The sequence below is a fragment of the Acromyrmex echinatior genome, chromosome 15 (genome assembly GCF_024713525.1).
Source record: "Acromyrmex echinatior isolate Ae372 chromosome 15, ASM2471352v2, whole genome shotgun sequence".
Classification (NCBI taxonomy): domain Eukaryota; kingdom Metazoa; phylum Arthropoda; class Insecta; order Hymenoptera; family Formicidae; genus Acromyrmex; species Acromyrmex echinatior.
In genome coordinates, this window is record NC_141866.1 from 5789295 (window position 1) to 5807242 (window position 17948).

The window sequence follows — 17948 nt, forward strand, 5'->3', positions numbered from 1 at the left end:
TCAGATGGATGCCAGTGATTACGTAGTTTGTATAACCGATGAAAAGTTGTAATTATTTTTATCATGGAGAATTATTCCTCGTCGTGAAGTCCATTTGCAAAGTCTAGTTTAGTGTCTCTTCGGAGATTCTTGTACAGAATTGGAATGAATCTCGGGTTTTTTCGTCTGCAGTTACTGGTAGTAATAATTTTGTTAATGAGTCAATAACAATTGCTGTACATTTTAAAGTCAAGTTGCAAAATTAATTCAGTGGTATATTTTAGCGTACAATTTTCGCTTTCTTTGTTTTATTAAATGTTCTCCTACTAATAATAATAATGTTAGTAATAGTACTGTTTTAATAACAATAAGAATTTAGTATTATATGATCGATATGGATATAATTTGTTTAAATTCTAATTATTAAGTGAACAAATTTAAATTTTATACAAATAATTTGCTAATTTTTCGATGATTGGTCTAACAAAAATATGGTTACGAATGTGTATATTCAATTTTCTAACTGGTATTTTAAAATCATTTTTAGGTATTGGACATCCCGCCATTGCAGAATATTTTTAATTATTAATATTTTTAGGTTTTTTACAATTTTTTTGTTATTATTTATGTGTGTACGTATAACACTTTTCTATGATAAAATACATGCAGATTTTATGAGATAGATTATATTTAACGGATATTGATTTTTGTCGATTTACATAATTTTCTTCAAAATTCTTTACAGTCTTTTAACAATGTTATCATGATTACATGAGTTGAATTAAAAATACGGTACAAAAAATTCAAGATAAGTCGAATAGATACTCTCGTATTAGCGGGATATTAATAATTGTAATTTTTGAAAAGAATTGTTAAATTTTATATAATAAATTTTTCAGTATAAATGTTCTTTAAAATCTCGTTATACCTGGTTCGGCTCATCTCGTACAGTTGGTACCCGAGAAACTTTTGTATCTGTATATAAAAAATTATGATAACGCGTGTATTTTATTATTGTTAAATATACTCCTTCGTAACCATTATTTCGTAAGAAAATTATTCTATTCTATTCATTTTTAATAAGTGATGATTTTTAGCGATGGGTGGTTGAATATATTTTCTCACAATTTTAATATTAAAGAAGTGATAAAAATGGTAATTGCAATTGACATGCTACCAAAATTACTATTTCATTACTATCGTAAGTGATCTGAAAGATTTGGGATTTACAGCCTTCTTTAACAAGACCGCTGATGTTTAACGGAATGCTTAATTTTTCTTTACGAATGGATATTGTAAAAATTTGACGTAGAGAAAATTCGTTCTCCACTATGAAAATTGCTCTTCTTTATATCGGATTCTAACTATAGCGTACCACAAGGCGGAGGGATCTTGATTCGTGTACATTATTGGGATAAGTTGTCTTGAAACGCGATGAAAGTCATAAATATATTAATATTTATAACTTTTTGTCACAATATTAATCAGTTTTATATTCGCAAGTTAGTAATTAATAGTAAATACGATAGAATTGTTGTTAGTATTTCTTTCGCGTTTATCAATATTTCATTAAACATTGGTTTAGAAAAATTTATGTTATCTGTATCTTTGACGTTTTCGTGTAATCTTGCATGATTAAAATTTGTTAATTATGCTTCTATTATATCAAATTTGTATTATATTTTGAATAGCGTTTATAATTAATTGTATATTGTATTATAAATAATAATTATTGTTATAGTATTGAATTATATAAAGTATCCCCCCCTCACAATAAAAGATAATATTAAAAAAATTGTGTAACATGATTGCTAATTATTGTATTTTATTTCGCTGTTCACATTACAATATGATTAGCGAAATATGGTAAAATAATCAGACATAAAAATAAAAAACACATTAAAAATTTATTCTCCTGCAAAAAACAGGTTACTAAATTTATTAGTGGCTCGTTTTTTTTTTACGGGTGAGTACTTTTTACTTACCAAGAAAAGAGGACCGCCGATGAAATCGGCGGGGATCGTGGAGGGCCTCTTCAGGTTGATTTGTATTTATTTAAATTTTCTTTGCTCCTTTAAATTAAATGTAGTTTGCTTATAATTATAAAAAGTACAACTTTATTCAACGGCTTATAAATATAAATGGCAAAAACAGAACAACTTTTTGCACACTATCAAAAATAGTATTAAAATATTTATTTTATTGCCAAATGATTAGTATTTTAATTATTAATTGTTTGTCTAAATAGTATATACATATAGGCTGATATTCATGGTTAGAATTCTTATTTTAAGTAATCTTAAAACACTAATGTGGCCTTTTGATTAATAACAAAAAAATTAATAATTATATGGCCAGTATTCATAGTCGGATCTATTCAAGACCGTCTTAAGTAAAGACTTAAGAAGTCACAAATTATTGCATTCGAATATATTAAAAGATGTAAACTACATTTCCTATTCAGAAATTCCTTTGTATTGAGAGATAATGACTGTGTTCAGCAAAGAAAGCAGCTTTCCAACTGTTTTAAAGTTTTTCAATATGATTGATTTATATTTAAATTTATAAGAATTCGAAAACAAAAACCAATCGTATTGAAGAATTTTACAACAGTTGCAATACTACTATTTCTTTACTAAACGCAGCCATTCACGATGCATAGAAAAAAACTGATATTATTTTTAAGCAAGGCATAGAAATGTATATTTCATGCAATTGCTAAATGAATAATAAAAATGCATTCGTATTAAAAAGGGCTCATTTTAACATTCGTACACGTATTTTTGAAAATCTGAAACCATATTTCAATCTATTTCAATTCATTCTTGTTTCCTAAAAAATTAATCAGGGTTTGAAATTTTATGAATCGTGATTCCAGACACCTCAAAAATTTTAAATCTGATCTGCAATCTAAATGGAAAAATTCTAGTTCCTCTGAAGCAAAATTTTAGTTCCTATTTCGCAGTTGATTAGCATCGCCGCTTGGCTGATTCGACCTTTTCAACACCCCAACTGAAACCGAGCAAAGCAAGTTCTAAAAACCGATAATTGTGATAATTTTCTTATCGCATCGCGCTTTATTAAAGATAAGGTTAAGTTCAAGGGTCTCGATCTGACTAGAGACTCTTTTGCGATAATCAATCAAGCGTCCGCTCGCTGACTTCCGTATGATAGGACATGCAGACCTTGTCGACAATGAGGGTCGAAGCATACGATTCTTTATGAGTTTAAGTTATTTTTGAACTTGTTATAGTTCTGCTCCATTTTTCCATAAAAAAGGGGATGGCTTTCGACCTCGTGGCATTAGATATATTGACCGTCAAATATATCAAATGCTCTTTGCAAGTTACGAACAATTCGTGCAGCAATGAATAATTATTACATCACCAGGCAAGGAGACTCGTAATCGCCATATATATAGCAAAAATAGAGCATCAGATATAAGTAAGGCATCACGTAGATGGCTCGATTAACGGCAGGATATACGCCTATAATCCATTTACCGATATCGTGAACAGTAATATATCGACTGTAAATATCCAGATAAAATGACGAGTCGAAGGAGCACTCAATCGCTCTAAAAATAGTTGATTCAGGGACGAATAAAGATGATGTTTAATATTTTAAAGAAATTAAGAAAATGTTAAAAGTAACGTTTTCTTAAGATTAATCTAATTATATTTTATATATGATATATACAGTATATACTTATAATATATAAATTGTATTAAACACATTATATATACTTATATATATTAGGTGTTGGAATTAATTCGTAGCGTTTTACAAGTGATGGGAAGTACTTTCATTAATGTATTTTTTAATGCTCATGTGAAATAAATAACATTCTTTCATTAAAAAACGCTACGAATTAATTCCAACACCTAATATATTATGTTTTTATATAAAAAAATTTTTACTGGGACTTAACAAGAAATGCGATCGTCGAGAAAAGAAAAAAAGATAAGCAGTAAATAGCATGAAACAAGAAACAAAGAGCATATTTATATTATAGATTAGACTTTTAATAGAAAAACCGCGTACTATTTTTCTACCCTACAAATTTCCGTTCTAATAAAAAGGGTCCCTGGAGGTAATTGAAAAACACTAATATGAGGCCTATTCTTTTTGGACTGAACTTTTGCACCAGTTCATCTTTTTTTCTTTTCTCTTTCCTTTTCTCCCCTGTTCTTTCAAAAGGAAAGAATAGGAAAGCATTTATATTTTAATAAAAAATTATGAATATAACAGAATAATATTATCCAAATATAGAGGAAAAATTATAATTTTGTGACAATATATCATAATTATAATTTTTTTCTTCTATAGTTATCATCTCTCTTTTAATAATCAAACTTGGACGACAACATTAAAATTACAGTTTTTTAATAAAAATTGAGTATTATTGCGTTTTAAATATATATACATGTCTATGAAACTAAGAAATCATAAAATTATATTACTAGTTCCAGTCAGAACCCGAGAAAAAGTATTTTATATATAATTATATAAAATTATATAAAAATATATATAATTTTATATATAATATAATTATATAATTGTATATAATTATATATATTTATATATAATTATATATATAAACTTATATATAAAATTATTTATCATAGATTAAATTATATTAAATTATATAGAATTATATATAATTATATATAAAATCTGTTCATTTATATTCAAATATATAAAATTATATATAATTTTGTGTAATTTTATATAATTATATATAGAATATTTTTTCCCGGCAAATGATAATGGAATCGACATCGAATCGATGCTTGCGACTTGATGCTTTCGACGTCTAATTGACATTCGATGCCGGTTCCATCATTTGTAACTGGGATATTTTCAGTTTTTTACTCTTAGAGTCGGTTTTTCCACCTTTTGATAAATTTTACCTGTGAGGTAAAATGGCAATTCGCGCATGTGATTGGATAATCTTGCTACTTATCCAAAAGGTAAAATTTACCAAAAAGTGGAACAATCGGCTCTTAATTAATTAAATTTTAACAGAAATGCGAACTCCCGTAAGAATGTTCGGTTTTTAATACTATATCGTCAGTAATCGAGGTTATATACGAGCCGTCGTTTCGACAACGTAGTCCGTCATCATACAAACGAGCAAATTAACAATCTTCTTGTGCAAAAAAAAATTATGCAAACGGTTCAAAAGGCCGTTCAATAGCGAGCCATATATTATTTTGCCGATCGGCATGTCGCAATCAGAACATTCCATGTGGTAGAAGAAATCACATAAATCTATGATAGGGTTTTTCCACAATCGAATAAAAATATGAAAATCATGTTGAATCGCGCGCGTAGTCGCATATGCGGATGTTTATTGGGTGCATTCAGAATGACAACCGCTCAGTGAGTTCTTTTATCTAATTGGTCTATATTGTAGGATCTAATAGAATATGCCAATCAGATGAAAGAGCTCATTGAGCGCTCAGTGAGTTGTCGTTCTGAATGTACCCATTTATTATCCATGAGGCATGCTGGCTATTACGCATCAGACATGCGCTTTACGCGATTGTACGCGGAGGAGAGATCAGAGAAGCAGTTTTTCGAAAATACCGGCATTCGTTTCGTCTTTATGCCATTTCACTCTATATGAGCAATGTTGATCCGTGTATGTCGAGTATTATACAGCCGCGATCAGTCACCGACATTAACCATTCTCTTCATTCGATAATAACGTTTGATTTTGCAACTAATTATATTGTTGTTCTCTATATGAACAGGTGTCTCCATATAGACTCATGCATTATCGTCCATTGCGTTCTATATTCTAAGTATTGGATTCTATATTCTAACTATTCTAGTATTGGATCCAGTTTTTTTTTCTATTATCCTCAAAGGAATGAAAAGTATTTCCGTATGAGATAGATAAAAATAGTTTAACGCTAAAAGAATATCATTGAAGAATATCATGATGTTCAATTAGTCAAAGAGTCACTATAAAGTCTTTTCACAATGGAAGAATATTAGAAACAGAAATAAATAAAAAATTAAGAGTAGAAAGTAAACATAACGCACAACAAATACATATAAAATACAATAAATTATTTATATATTTTTTATTCATTTCTTAATTTTTTTATTTCTGATATTTATAATATTTATTCTTTTTCCTAATATTTCTTCTATTGTACGCAGAGTTTAAGCATAACATTTTTTTGGTTTCTCGTTTTATAGATAGACAGATCCGTATATTTAAATTTCGCGGTAAAAACAATGATTGTGATACCAAGATTTATTAATTTCGTTATCACATGTCTCACAATCAATGACCGCGATTACCAAAATATGCCACGTTTTTTTTTAGCTTTGCGAGTTAATTGTGTTTTTCAAATTCATATTAATACGTGACACTAAAATGAATAACGACGGATGCAGCTGTTTAGTGTTTACCGCCACGATACCAACGATCATCTCGTTTTGGCGGCAAACTGGCGTGGCATAGCGTGGCATAGCGTGGCATTGTTGTTGGGCATTCGTGATTGTTGTGAATCGAATTGCGAAGAATTTGTGAGAGATAACAATTTCGTCATGTCAGGAAACGTGTTGAAGTTCGCTAAATTGTCGGACAAGGCGTTCCCACCGATGAAGGGTTCGGAATATGCGGCAGGCTACGATCTACGGAGGTACATCATTCCGACTATGATTACTGACTTAATTAATTTTTCTATTACTCTGCTCTACCAAATACTAGTGGCTAGTGACAATAAGAGAGTGATCTCGGTCAATCTACAATTGCTGTATTAGTTACATTCGTTCAAAATATTATATATAAATATACGTTATATAAGATAAATGTTAAGTAACCTAATAAGCCTAGTGAGTACAAAGAAATTTGCCTTTGATTATGATAATTATGTATTTGGTGAGCATTTCTCTATCTATAACAATAATCGTTGAAATTTGATCAAGGTTATGTAAGTTTCTAAAATATTTCTCTTGTGTGTGATACAGTGCGTATAAGTATATTATACCAGGCCATGGCAAGGAATTAGTCAAGACTGATTTGCAAATAGAAGTTCCTTTTGGTACGTACGGTAGAATCGCACCACGATCTGGTCTAGCATGGAAAAATCACATAGATGTTGGTGCAGGTGTAATAGATGCAGATTATCGGTATATACTATGCACAGTTTCTACAGAGACAAAGGGAGTTTTCCAGCAAGAAATAGAGAAATGATATATAACAATACCACCACATTCTTATTTAATAATGTTAAACAAAGATGAAATGATCACTGTATTATACTTGCTGGAAAGCATCAAAGGATAATAAAATGTCAAATGCTCATATTCACAGTCAGATCTTATATTTAAAGCTTTTTCAGATTCAATTTTAGATGTTCTAAATAAATGAATAATTTTTTGACACCTATACAGCATCTAAAGATGAATTTAAAGAAGCATTAAATTTAAGGCCTGATTATAGATATGAGCAAAAGTACCATTGTTTTCATTTTAATGATTTATTTATTTTTTTGAAACAGTGGTAATGTTGGTGTAGTACTATTCAACCATAGTAATGAAGATTTCGAAGTTGTACCTGGTGATCGCATAGCTCAATTAATTTGTGAAAAAATTACGTATCCTAAAATAGAAGAAGTAGATACCTTAACTGATACGAGTAGAGGTGCAGAAGGATTTGGCTCGACAGGCATGAAATAAACATTCAAACCTGATTGATACAAACTTGATTTTTAAATCGTATACAGTACTTATATACATTAAGCTTCTTGTCTTGCATAAGTAAATACATTGATATTTTAATAAAATATAATCTCTTTATTTCTTAGAACCATTTATGACTGTATATGAATTTATATATATATATATATATATATATATATATATATATATATGCCATTGATATAAACGTATACATAGACAAATATAGAAAGATCTTTCTATTTTTTTTTTTTTCAAGAAATTTATATTTTTGAGACAGGAACTAATCCTGTGTATGGAGTTGGTGTTTTGACGAGAGACAGTATAGTTTTGAATTGTTCACTGCTTGCATCCCGTATAAGCTTGAATATAACATTCTCAGAAGTGGTTATATGACATCCTATGTCTCGCATTCTCTGTAAAAAAATAAATATAATTTGAACAATGCATATTTAATAAGATAATAAACTTGATAAATAAATATACAGAGTGACTTTAACATATTTCGTGATCCATCATGAGTAGGTAGAGGTGAATCGAACTGAGTCGAAAAGTCATCTACCATTTTGCAGTTTACGCAATAGTTAACGAGATATTAATTACTAAAAATTGCCAAATATTGGTCTTGAATAATTTTTTTACTCAAATATTATCAACTTTATAGAAAAACTACAAGAGACAAAAATCATTTATTTTCTTCTCATAGAACTCTAAAAATTTTTTCAGAATTTTTTATCAACTTTTTAGTACTCATTTTCTTATTTTTACCAACATGAGTCCAACATCAGTTCGATTCACTCTACCTGCTTATGATGGGTGACGAAATATGTTAAAATCATCCTGTATATTAAAACATCTGTTTTTTTAAAAAACAGAAATTTAATAATAAAATCTAAATTAGAACATTTATATTGCAATAATAGTTAATAAACTAGATAGCACAAGTCTGTTTTTTTTTTTACTAAACTTGTATTATACAATTTATCTTTTCTTTTTTTCTCTTCAATGGAAAAGGAAAAAGTAAAAGATAAACTGTGCAAGAAGTTAAAATAAAAAAAACACATGCCTAATCATAGTACATACCTCCAAAGCTAGTAATCTGTCCTCTTGAGTACGTGATGAACAACAGTCTGCCACAGTATGGACTTCATAGCCGTATTGTCTTAAGTCAACAGCTGTATTTTCTACACAGATATGTGTTTCGATACCTATAAGTATAATAGACTCTGGTTTTTGTCCATTGCAAAGTGTCACAAGCTCCTTATTAATCTGAAGAGAGCAAAACAACATTTATGTAACTGATATTAATACTATTTGTAGAACATGAATACAGTGTGTACGTACTTCAGGAGTACACATACTAAATTGCATTTTTGCAAAAGGTTTCTTGGCTCCAGAGATATCAAGTTCAGGAATAGTTTTCCCCAAAGATTTTGGATTCTGTTCGGACACTAGCATAGGCACATTCATAATTTTTAGAGCGCTAATCTATAAACAATAGTATTTTGTATTACGACAAGTATTGTATTGTATTGTAATAATGTTAATTTACAACTGGATGGCCTTAAGTCTGTTCTTTTTAGTTGAACATGTCTCGCACCTCTCATCTTTTTTTCTTTTTTCTCCAACATGGAGAGAAAAAGAGAAAAAAATGAAGTGTACATTTTGCTGAAAAGAACAGGCTTTGTAATTATGAGAAATAACATAACCTCAACATGTATTTACGTTCTAACATAAATCGTACAATAAAACGATGTAATTTAATGAATTTACCAGTTTCGTTGAGTTTTGAATTATTTTATCAAATTGGAATATAGCCTTCACAAACTTTTCCTGAACATCGCATATAAATAGTGCGGTCCTTCCTTGCCGGAGTATAGCTTTCGCAGGATTTGTAGCCATCGTCGCAATCGTTATTCGTTATTGTTTACGTTATCGCGATTATTACTTGATGTGCACACGAAGAAACGTGAACAATGCGACAAATTACGTTTCACGAAAACTTGAAAATCACTGCAAAGTACGACGTACTCGAAAAGTTTATATACGAGATTCAAAGTACGAGTCATGTGATATCAGGAATTTTTATCTATGTTATGCTAACTAATCATGCGCTCTGAACAATTAATGAAGGCTACGAACAAATGCTTCTTGTAGAATGATACGCGTTGAACATTTTTATATTAAATATTTATTAACTACAATAATTTTCATTACCAGCAAGATGCTATTTCTACTGTCCATTTCATTAATTTAAAATATTTATATCAACAAGTGATGTACTCTAAACAATTAATGAAAGCTATAGATAACGCTTCCTGTAAAGTCAAACGTTCATTGGCACAATGTGAATTCTTATTAAAAATATTTATCAAATAGTGTAATTTTCATTAAAACTGACAAGAGGCTGTTCCTATTGTTCCTAATATTCATTTTATTTATGAATAAAAAGTACAGTAAATTATAATATTTAGATTACAATATTTTGGGAAAACAATAATCAGGATATGTTTAAAATGCAAGTAGAAATATATATTCATGAGACTAGTTTCTCTCAGACTTAATATAAACGAGGCTAGCGAGATAACCTTTATTTTTTTACTCTATTTATTTCTCATTGAATTTATTTATCACCCGCGCGGCGATAATAAATCTGCACGCGAATAAGAAACGCACTGCATCTCGTGTATGTTCATTCTTGCGTTACATGTTCAGGTGTATACACGCCAGTACACGCCATGTGTCAGCGCAATCGGGCGCAATGTTATGTTATCAAATCAAGGGAAAGATCTACACATGCGCGATGATCATACTCATTTTCTTCAGTCGCGTGCATATTTTGTAAAAATAGGACTCTTACGAAAAAACAGAAAGCATTTAAAAGTCAGCATTTAAAGAACATTTAAAAAATTGTTTTCCTTCTCTCATTCTATTCTTTCTGCTTTTATTTTCAATCTTTAAGAGTGAGATTTCACTTTTCAGAGTGAAATTTCTTAGAGATTGAAAATTGAACCACTATTTTTCACGATTTGCTCAATTTTCATTTTTTAGAGTGATTTATGAAATACTAAAGTCCTAAAATCTTTCTATTATATTCATATTATATTAAAACTATATATTCCATATATTAAAATATATGGAATACTAAATTTCTAAATATTTTTCAACTTTATCCATTTTCTACATTATATCCAATAAAATATTCCAAGATTGATAAAAAATATGTTTCAAACATATTTAAAGTAAGTTTCTTTCAATATTTAAAATACTATATTTAAAACATGTTCAAAATATTAAAAATATATTTTTAAAAAACATTATATTAAAAAAAAACACTTCTTATCAATCCTGAAACATTCCTCGGAGACGTTTTGAAATGTAGTTAAATTAATTTAAATAATGGAAATTGCCCCCAAAATCACCCCGAGTATAGTCCACAAGTCGTGCCGCGTAGTGCGCAGGTGCGCGGAGGTTTATGAGAGCGCCGCGTGGTGGGGTTTCCTCATTCGATTTGGGTACACTGGGCTTAAACGAGCTGCGCCGCCCGCGCCGAGGTGCAGTAGTTAAACAATGTCCCGACCGATTGGGTGTGCGCGTCGCGGCTAAGAACGAGAGGACGAGAAGTTCGAGATCGTTTAACGTTTCGTTATGAGGCTCACGGGGTGATTAACACGGTTCGCTTAAACGCGCTCGTGTTTCCGCGTGTCCGGTGCATTCGGTCTGCTTCGTATCTCACGTCGTGTCCCGCAGGAACGTTCGCAGGATGGCCGTTGAACCTCGCGTGACCGGGAACGCGAAGCCCCTGGTGCCGCTCTTCACCAAGGCATCCGATTGCGTCAACACCAGCTGCTACTGGTAAGTGATCTTTGCGGGGTCGACGTCACCGCAATCGGCGACAGTGTGCCCCGATTCGGTCAGGGTTCCCCGATCGATCCTCGGACAAACAAACGCGTCGTATTGCGGCATGCACCCGTGCCCCATGCTCCGATCGATACGTTGCGGACGACCGCGCGCGAGAACACGCGGCCATTTTTGCGCGGCGCGTAATTCGAAACTGTACTAAATCGCCCGCTCTCCTGTTGCTTTCACTAGTGATTCTTGATAGTAAGAGATAAAATTTCGAATAGTAATAGCGTGTCGTAACGCTGATGTCAAAGTTTAAGAATTAATTGAGCGCAGTTTCAAGCCTTGAATACATTTGGAGCAAATAGCACTTTTTTCTCGTAAATTGGAATTTCCAAACTATCTTGATTTATAAATACGAATGAATGGAATTTCTGTCGAAAAATATTGTTTCGACGTAAAGTAACCTATTTTAAGGAGATCGATAAATATATAGGTCAGAGATTTAACGGGAGCTTTGTGCGACTGCTTATTCGCATTTTCCGTTTCAGTTACTTTCTTTCCGCGAAATGAATTTTTATTTCGTGGCTACTCACCAGTACAGTTGTACTGGCACTCACGCCGTTTAACTGCCGGCTGCTTCACGTGTGCCGCTTAAACGGGCGCGAATGCACAAACCTGCTTTTATTGCAATTAATAATGCATGCGATAAATAATGCGCACGAAATGTGGTGGCACGCGAAGCTGTTGTCGCGCTAAACCGCACTTGCACGAGCACGATTATAGATCGGTTTCATTTCCTTCGTAATTGCGCAGAACACGTAACCTGCAGGTAGGTGAAGCGATTCTTTTAAACTTTTTATTTATACGTTTTGCGATTATTCGATAATGACTGCACTCTGTTTGTTTCATCTAATAGTGTCGACGCTGTTTTTTTTTTATGACTTTGTAGAGCGATTCTTTGTAATTTTTGCACTTTCAGAATGAGCCTCAAAGATCAAACTTTTTTTGCTGTAATTAATTAACGCCATCATTGAATATTCTTTGTATTCTCTTTATTATGTTATAATTTTATTATGTTGGCTTTTTCGTATGTATGCAACTCCTACAATTGAATGTATTCTATACAATATTATACATAATTTAATATAATTTGATTTAATATTTATTAATATTATTAATCTTATCTTTATTAATTCTAATACTAATATTAATAAAATTAATATTATTAATATTATTAAATTTAGTTATTTTAGTTATTATATTTCAATAATTTATATAATTAACGAGTACAATATAATAATGCATAAGTAATAAATAACTTAAATATCTTTGATGTTTTCCTGAATGTGATTTAAATTAAAGATTAATATTTCCATTTAAATTCATTCTCTTATTCGTTATTCATGTCTGTGATATAAATAACAAATAAGATAAAGTGCAAACAAATGAAACATCTATTGCATATATAACAAGTAAAATATTTTGTTAATCGTTTGTTCAACTATTCCTTCGCATTTCTGGTAGAAAAACAAATCAATTATAAATTGCACAAATATTTTTGGTCGAGGATAAAGGGCGGTTTGTACCCAATTTCAGCGAGGAAAATGTTTGGAAGCTCTGTCAAGACGTGGCGACTAGGCATCCTTCCGAATTGCAACATTGTCACGTTGTTTTCGTAAGCAACCCACGACGAAGCGTTCCCCTTTGGCGTCAACGATCGGGAAAGGATGAAGACAAATTAGTTGTGTGGGTTAGTATCGCGGTGAGACGATGATTAAGCTAAGAAATGTCTTCTATCTTCTATTAATATTTCATAAGAATGTCTTCTCTGTAGGATTACCATGCTATTCTCATCTACGCACCCGACGAAAGGGCGGTAGTGTATGATTTAGAAAGTTGCCTGCCGTTTCCCACGCATTTCTGGAAGTACGCGACCGAAACCTTCCGATCTGACGAGGCTCTACGGCCCGAGTATCACAGAAGATTCCGTCTGGTGCCCGCCAGCGTGTACTTACAACAGTTCGCATCAAATCGGCATCACATGAAGCGCAAGGATGGTACTTGGATCAAGACACCGCCGGATTATCCTCCAATATCGACACCAAGTATGTAGGAAACTTCAGAAAATTTTGTGGACCTGCAAAAGATTTCCTGTACAATTCTCGCAACATCTTGGCCTCTTGGAAATATCACATTCACGTCCGTTATGAACATAGTAGAAAATGGGACCTTGACATATACTCCTTTCTTAACATCGTCTTCCAACATTTAATCTCCATTTGGATTATACCATGAATTTTTGAACTGCACGTGTATTTGTGTAGAACAATCTATTTATGAACATTTTTTATTCATCGGCTTCATTTCGTACGTTCCAGCTTGCAAGGATAATCTCGACTCATTCATCAACATGGAACTAGGAACCGGACTAGGCGTTGTAATGAGTTTGAAACAATTAGTTAACCGATTTTATAGGCCAAATGTCAACACACAGGCGCCGACGCCGCCGCAACCGCAAGCTACAGCAACTTAAGTCGTGAATTGCAACGCGACGTTCGTACGCTTTGATAAAACATCTTGGAAATCAATTGTATGGCCTAAGGGAATTGGTTTAGTGCATGTGTAGCCCATCATCGTGGGCTAAAATACTTGAGCGAAATTTGATAATAATGTTAGTTAATTGCTGCTAATTACGGCAGAATTTCAAATATAAAGTCGTTGTATTGCTATTTGAGCAAAGTTTGCTCGGAAACCGAGCTGGGACCGAGATGATTTTAGCTAAATTAAATTTATTATGGCGTTGTGTGATACTTTTGTCGAAGTTTCGTTATACCGCCGTGAATGGACGTTTTAAATAATTCAGATAAGTTTATCAATTGTTATTTATTACTTTTCTTGCTCCTCTGTTCTGGCACAAACAAAACTTTACGCATAAACCTTCGGGTAACGTGAAACCAATGAGTATATAAAATTATCAATGCAAGTAATAATTATTTATCTATTATTATTAATCAAGATGTTCCGATTCTTAGGTAGAAAGATTTAAAAATCTCATGTTTTATCACAATCAAAACCTATGTATATTGATAACAGAAACATGCACTTTTTGCAATATAATAAGAGATTGACGTTTTATTCTCCAATCGAGTGATTTGGCTTGCCGTGCATGAAGAACGATTCTGCTGAGCTGCTTTTTGAATACTCTCGATAAGTGCTTATGCATTATGGGATCTATCGAAATCCATTTTCTATCTTCTACTAAAGTCTCCTTCGCAGAATTTATCCGGGATGGGATGCTCTCCTCCGGTAAATGTAGCACATTCGATCACATATTTCCGAACTCGAATCGTATTTTATATAAGTACTTTCGTCTCTATGCCATAAAGCGATATTTCTCACGGCTTTACTCTGTCAGTGGTGTTATTATAATTATTGTGTCAAAGACTGATGATGTATTTACAGAGGATTATCCGACTTGATAGAGATCCCTTTGTCTATCGGCGCGTGCTCGAGGCACGGGACGCGATTAAAAGCGCTTATAATTACTGTGCGATCGATGTAGTAAGGTCAAGAACTTAATCTTTGCGACGTAATGTAATTATTACGATTATTGTAATTCTTGTGATACTTTACACTTTCTACTTTGAATACCTACGCTATACTTACCTTACTGTTTATACTAAAAGCCGATTCTTAAGAGATACATGTTCGCTTGTTGAGCAGCTTCCCTAATTGGCGTATTAACTTGAGTGAATATACAACGTCGTCACGCGACCAATTGTTAACATCGAAGAATCTGTTGATTCAACACACGTCGCTTTAGTGACGATAGGAACAAGTTTTACAACGAATGTTTTAAATTCTCTATCTGTTCTATAAATAAGATAAGCACAAAATATGTTCTATTCATTAAGATTTAACATTATTTTTCAATATTCCGTAGATATATTGAATATCTTATTAAGTCATTTGAATTATTACTTTATATTTTAGATTTCATTGCAAATATTTATTCTTGTGATTTTGCGATTAATTCTTTATGAAGTATGAATAAATACTCATTTAAATGTTCGCGATTATGGAGTAGCCTTGATATATCAGAATAACTTTGATATAAGTGCAAAATAGGTGTAAAATGCTCGCCACCTCCGATCAGCATGATGTAACCTTGGATCATAAAGGGTTAAATCGCGTGTTACGTTATACGCATTTTATCAGATGCGACAACCTTGAAAGTTTAGCCTTTGTGTGTACTTTCTTCCCTCGACCCTCATGTATTTCACATTATTTAATAATGGTGACGATGTAGAACGCAAGTTCCATAGAGCTATATCTATTTGCATTTATAATTTAATTTCGCTATTAGTTGTTTCATTCGGTCGAGTGCAACGGGGAAGTTTATCAACAAGCAATTACTATCGAACCATCGACTCGACGAGTCGACGTTACGAATAAATCGTAAAATGATCCACCGGTCGGGTCGATAGTTTTAAGAGTTCGTCCACTCTTTGCCTTCCAAAGTCTCTCACTAGTTCACTTTATCTTTCTCATCGACACATATTTACCTCCAGTTCGCATATATCATGTTATTACGAGCGTACGTACTTGTAAGCGGAGGAGTTTACGGTTTCGAAGTATCTAGTCACCGAAAATTGCTTTAGTATAAATTGTTCGACAGCAGTCTCCACGACAGGTTTCTTTTAATGCGCAACATGTGGAAAATTCGGGACCGATCTTCTTAGCGAGTAATCTCGAGAAACTTTATCAAAAAACAAAAATACCGAAAAAAAGATTCTCTTTATCGTTCAGATAAGATATTGCTAAATATATCAGAGCAGAACTATTACGATTATGATATATATATTATATACATATATATCGATATTTCATATTTATTATACAGATATATTGTAATTATATTGTATCGATTTCGATACACCGATAAGAGTTTAGTCGGAAATGTTAACTTATACAATGTTTTATATATATACATATATATTATATATATATTTGTCGGCGTTCGGTGACATATTCTATTACCATTGTCATTTACTATCTGTAAACGCCTAGACTTAAAGATCATAAGTCTATTGCCACGTTTTCGCATATTTGCAGAGAATCATGGAAACCTCTTTATGACCTTCTCCTTTCGAGTATATGATGGGTTATTACAATAAATGGATGCACTCCGTTCGTCTAAGCTTCGAATTTTACAGAATACTCTCAAGTTTTCTGGTTATTTCCTAAAGTCCTATCCTTATCTTTTTGATTAATGATTAATCTTTTCGCCTTTACAAATAAATATTGAAAACATTGTTAAAGATATTACTATAGTATTAAATAAAAAATTTATGATACATTATTTTGAAACAACGTAATTGAAAGATATGACAAAATAAAATAATATAACATTACTTTAAATATGAAGCGCCACTACGGTCTGAATGTTGAAATGTTGAACTAATATATATATTCACATAAATGAATTAATTTCAGAAATGATAATTTCAGAATAATAATTGCGTGCCGATATGGTTATCAGAATTAATTTCAGAAATAATTGCGTGTCGATATGGTTATCGGACTTTCAACGCAATCTGAAATATTAATAATCCCCCCAAATTTCCCAAATTAATCTTCCGTGCGAGGAATGCAAGAGATCCGGGTTCGACTCCCGGCCGAGGCATTATCCCGAATATTTTTCGCAATAAGTTCATTACAATTTTTTAAGATTAATTTGGGAAATTTGGGGGATTATTAATATTTCAGATTGCGTTGAAAGTCCGACAACCATATCGACACGCATATATTAGTTCAACATCTCAACATTCAGACCGTAGTGCTGCTTCGTATTTAAAGTAATGTTATTTAACATAAACAGTCTTGTTTTCTTATTGTTAAAATAATAGGTAGTTTAAACAATATTTATATAAAACTTAAAATATTAATACAAAATAATTAATCAATAAGATATAAGATGCTTTTCTACTTATGTTAGAGTATTTTTCTCAATCCAAAATATCGAAATTAAATATGTAATAAAATTATTTAATTTTGTAAATTAACCCAGTAATTAATTAAAATACATGTATAAATATAAGATATAAAACATTTATTGACAACAACTATTGATGGATAAGAATAATATAATTATTCCCCCAACAATTTTCTAACAATATAAAGAAATCTAATATATGATTTCAAAAATCTTTTTATTAGAAATAATTGAATTTAGAATTATAAAGATAAAAACTATATATTTTTTTTGAAAAAAATATTTTTTAATTTGAGATTGAAAAAATATTTAAAAAATAATTTAATGTGTTGATTATAAGAATATAATTTTTTTATGCTTTGATCACAAAAAGTATTAAGAATATAATTAAATTTATTTTTGAGTACAGGAACAAGTTATTACGGAT

At 31.5% G+C, this 17948-nt stretch overlaps 4 protein-coding genes across 4 annotated transcripts in view; 3 read left to right on the forward strand and 1 right to left on the reverse strand.

Moving 5' to 3' along the window:
* LOC105148923 (uncharacterized) overlaps nucleotides 1–17948 on the forward strand; it is a 256440-nt gene that overhangs the window by 4988 nt on the left and 233504 nt on the right. The window lies entirely within an intron of this gene.
* Nucleotides 6184–7792, forward strand: LOC147907226 (uncharacterized). The gene is made up of 3 exons (XM_087414160.1): nucleotides 6184–6641; nucleotides 6970–7131; nucleotides 7503–7792. The coding sequence occupies exons 1-3, from the start codon at nucleotides 6388–6390 to the stop codon at nucleotides 7678–7680; spliced, it is 594 nt and encodes a 197-aa protein (XP_087270286.1). The 5' UTR covers nucleotides 6184–6387; the 3' UTR covers nucleotides 7681–7792.
* LOC105148930 (isochorismatase domain-containing protein 2) lies at nucleotides 7917–9825 on the reverse strand. Its single transcript, XM_011060991.2, has 4 exons — nucleotides 9454–9825; nucleotides 9025–9168; nucleotides 8764–8949; nucleotides 7917–8096 (listed from the first exon to the last, which is right to left on the reverse strand). The coding sequence occupies exons 1-4, from the start codon at nucleotides 9580–9582 to the stop codon at nucleotides 7944–7946; spliced, it is 612 nt and encodes a 203-aa protein (XP_011059293.1). The 5' UTR covers nucleotides 9583–9825; the 3' UTR covers nucleotides 7917–7943.
* On the forward strand, nucleotides 11170–16746 carry LOC105148931 (protein N-terminal glutamine amidohydrolase). The gene is made up of 4 exons (XM_087414159.1): nucleotides 11170–11535; nucleotides 13123–13276; nucleotides 13361–13631; nucleotides 13905–16746. Exons 1-4 carry the CDS (start codon nucleotides 11444–11446, stop codon nucleotides 14057–14059), a joined length of 672 nt encoding a protein of 223 aa, XP_087270285.1. The 5' UTR covers nucleotides 11170–11443; the 3' UTR covers nucleotides 14060–16746.

Coding starts and splice junctions, on each gene's coding strand:
- LOC147907226 (XM_087414160.1), top strand. CDS start 6,388: ATGCAGCTGTTTAGTGTTTACCGCCACGATACCAACGATCATCTCGTT. Junction 6,642..6,969: donor GCAGGCTACGATCTACGGAG/GTACATCATTCC, acceptor TGTGTGATACAG/TGCGTATAAGTATATTATAC. Junction 7,132..7,502: donor GTAATAGATGCAGATTATCG/GTATATACTATG, acceptor TTTTTGAAACAG/TGGTAATGTTGGTGTAGTAC.
- LOC105148930 (XM_011060991.2), bottom strand. CDS start 9,582: ATGGCTACAAATCCTGCGAAAGCTATACTCCGGCAAGGAAGGACCGCA. Junction 9,169..9,453: donor TTCAAAACTCAACGAAACTG/GTAAATTCATTA, acceptor TATTGTTTATAG/ATTAGCGCTCTAAAAATTAT. Junction 8,950..9,024: donor TTAGTATGTGTACTCCTGAA/GTACGTACACAC, acceptor TGCTCTCTTCAG/ATTAATAAGGAGCTTGTGAC.
- LOC105148931 (XM_087414159.1), top strand. CDS start 11,444: ATGGCCGTTGAACCTCGCGTGACCGGGAACGCGAAGCCCCTGGTGCCG. Junction 11,536..13,122: donor GTCAACACCAGCTGCTACTG/GTAAGTGATCTT, acceptor ACCCAATTTCAG/CGAGGAAAATGTTTGGAAGC. Junction 13,277..13,360: donor AAGACAAATTAGTTGTGTGG/GTTAGTATCGCG, acceptor TCTTCTCTGTAG/GATTACCATGCTATTCTCAT.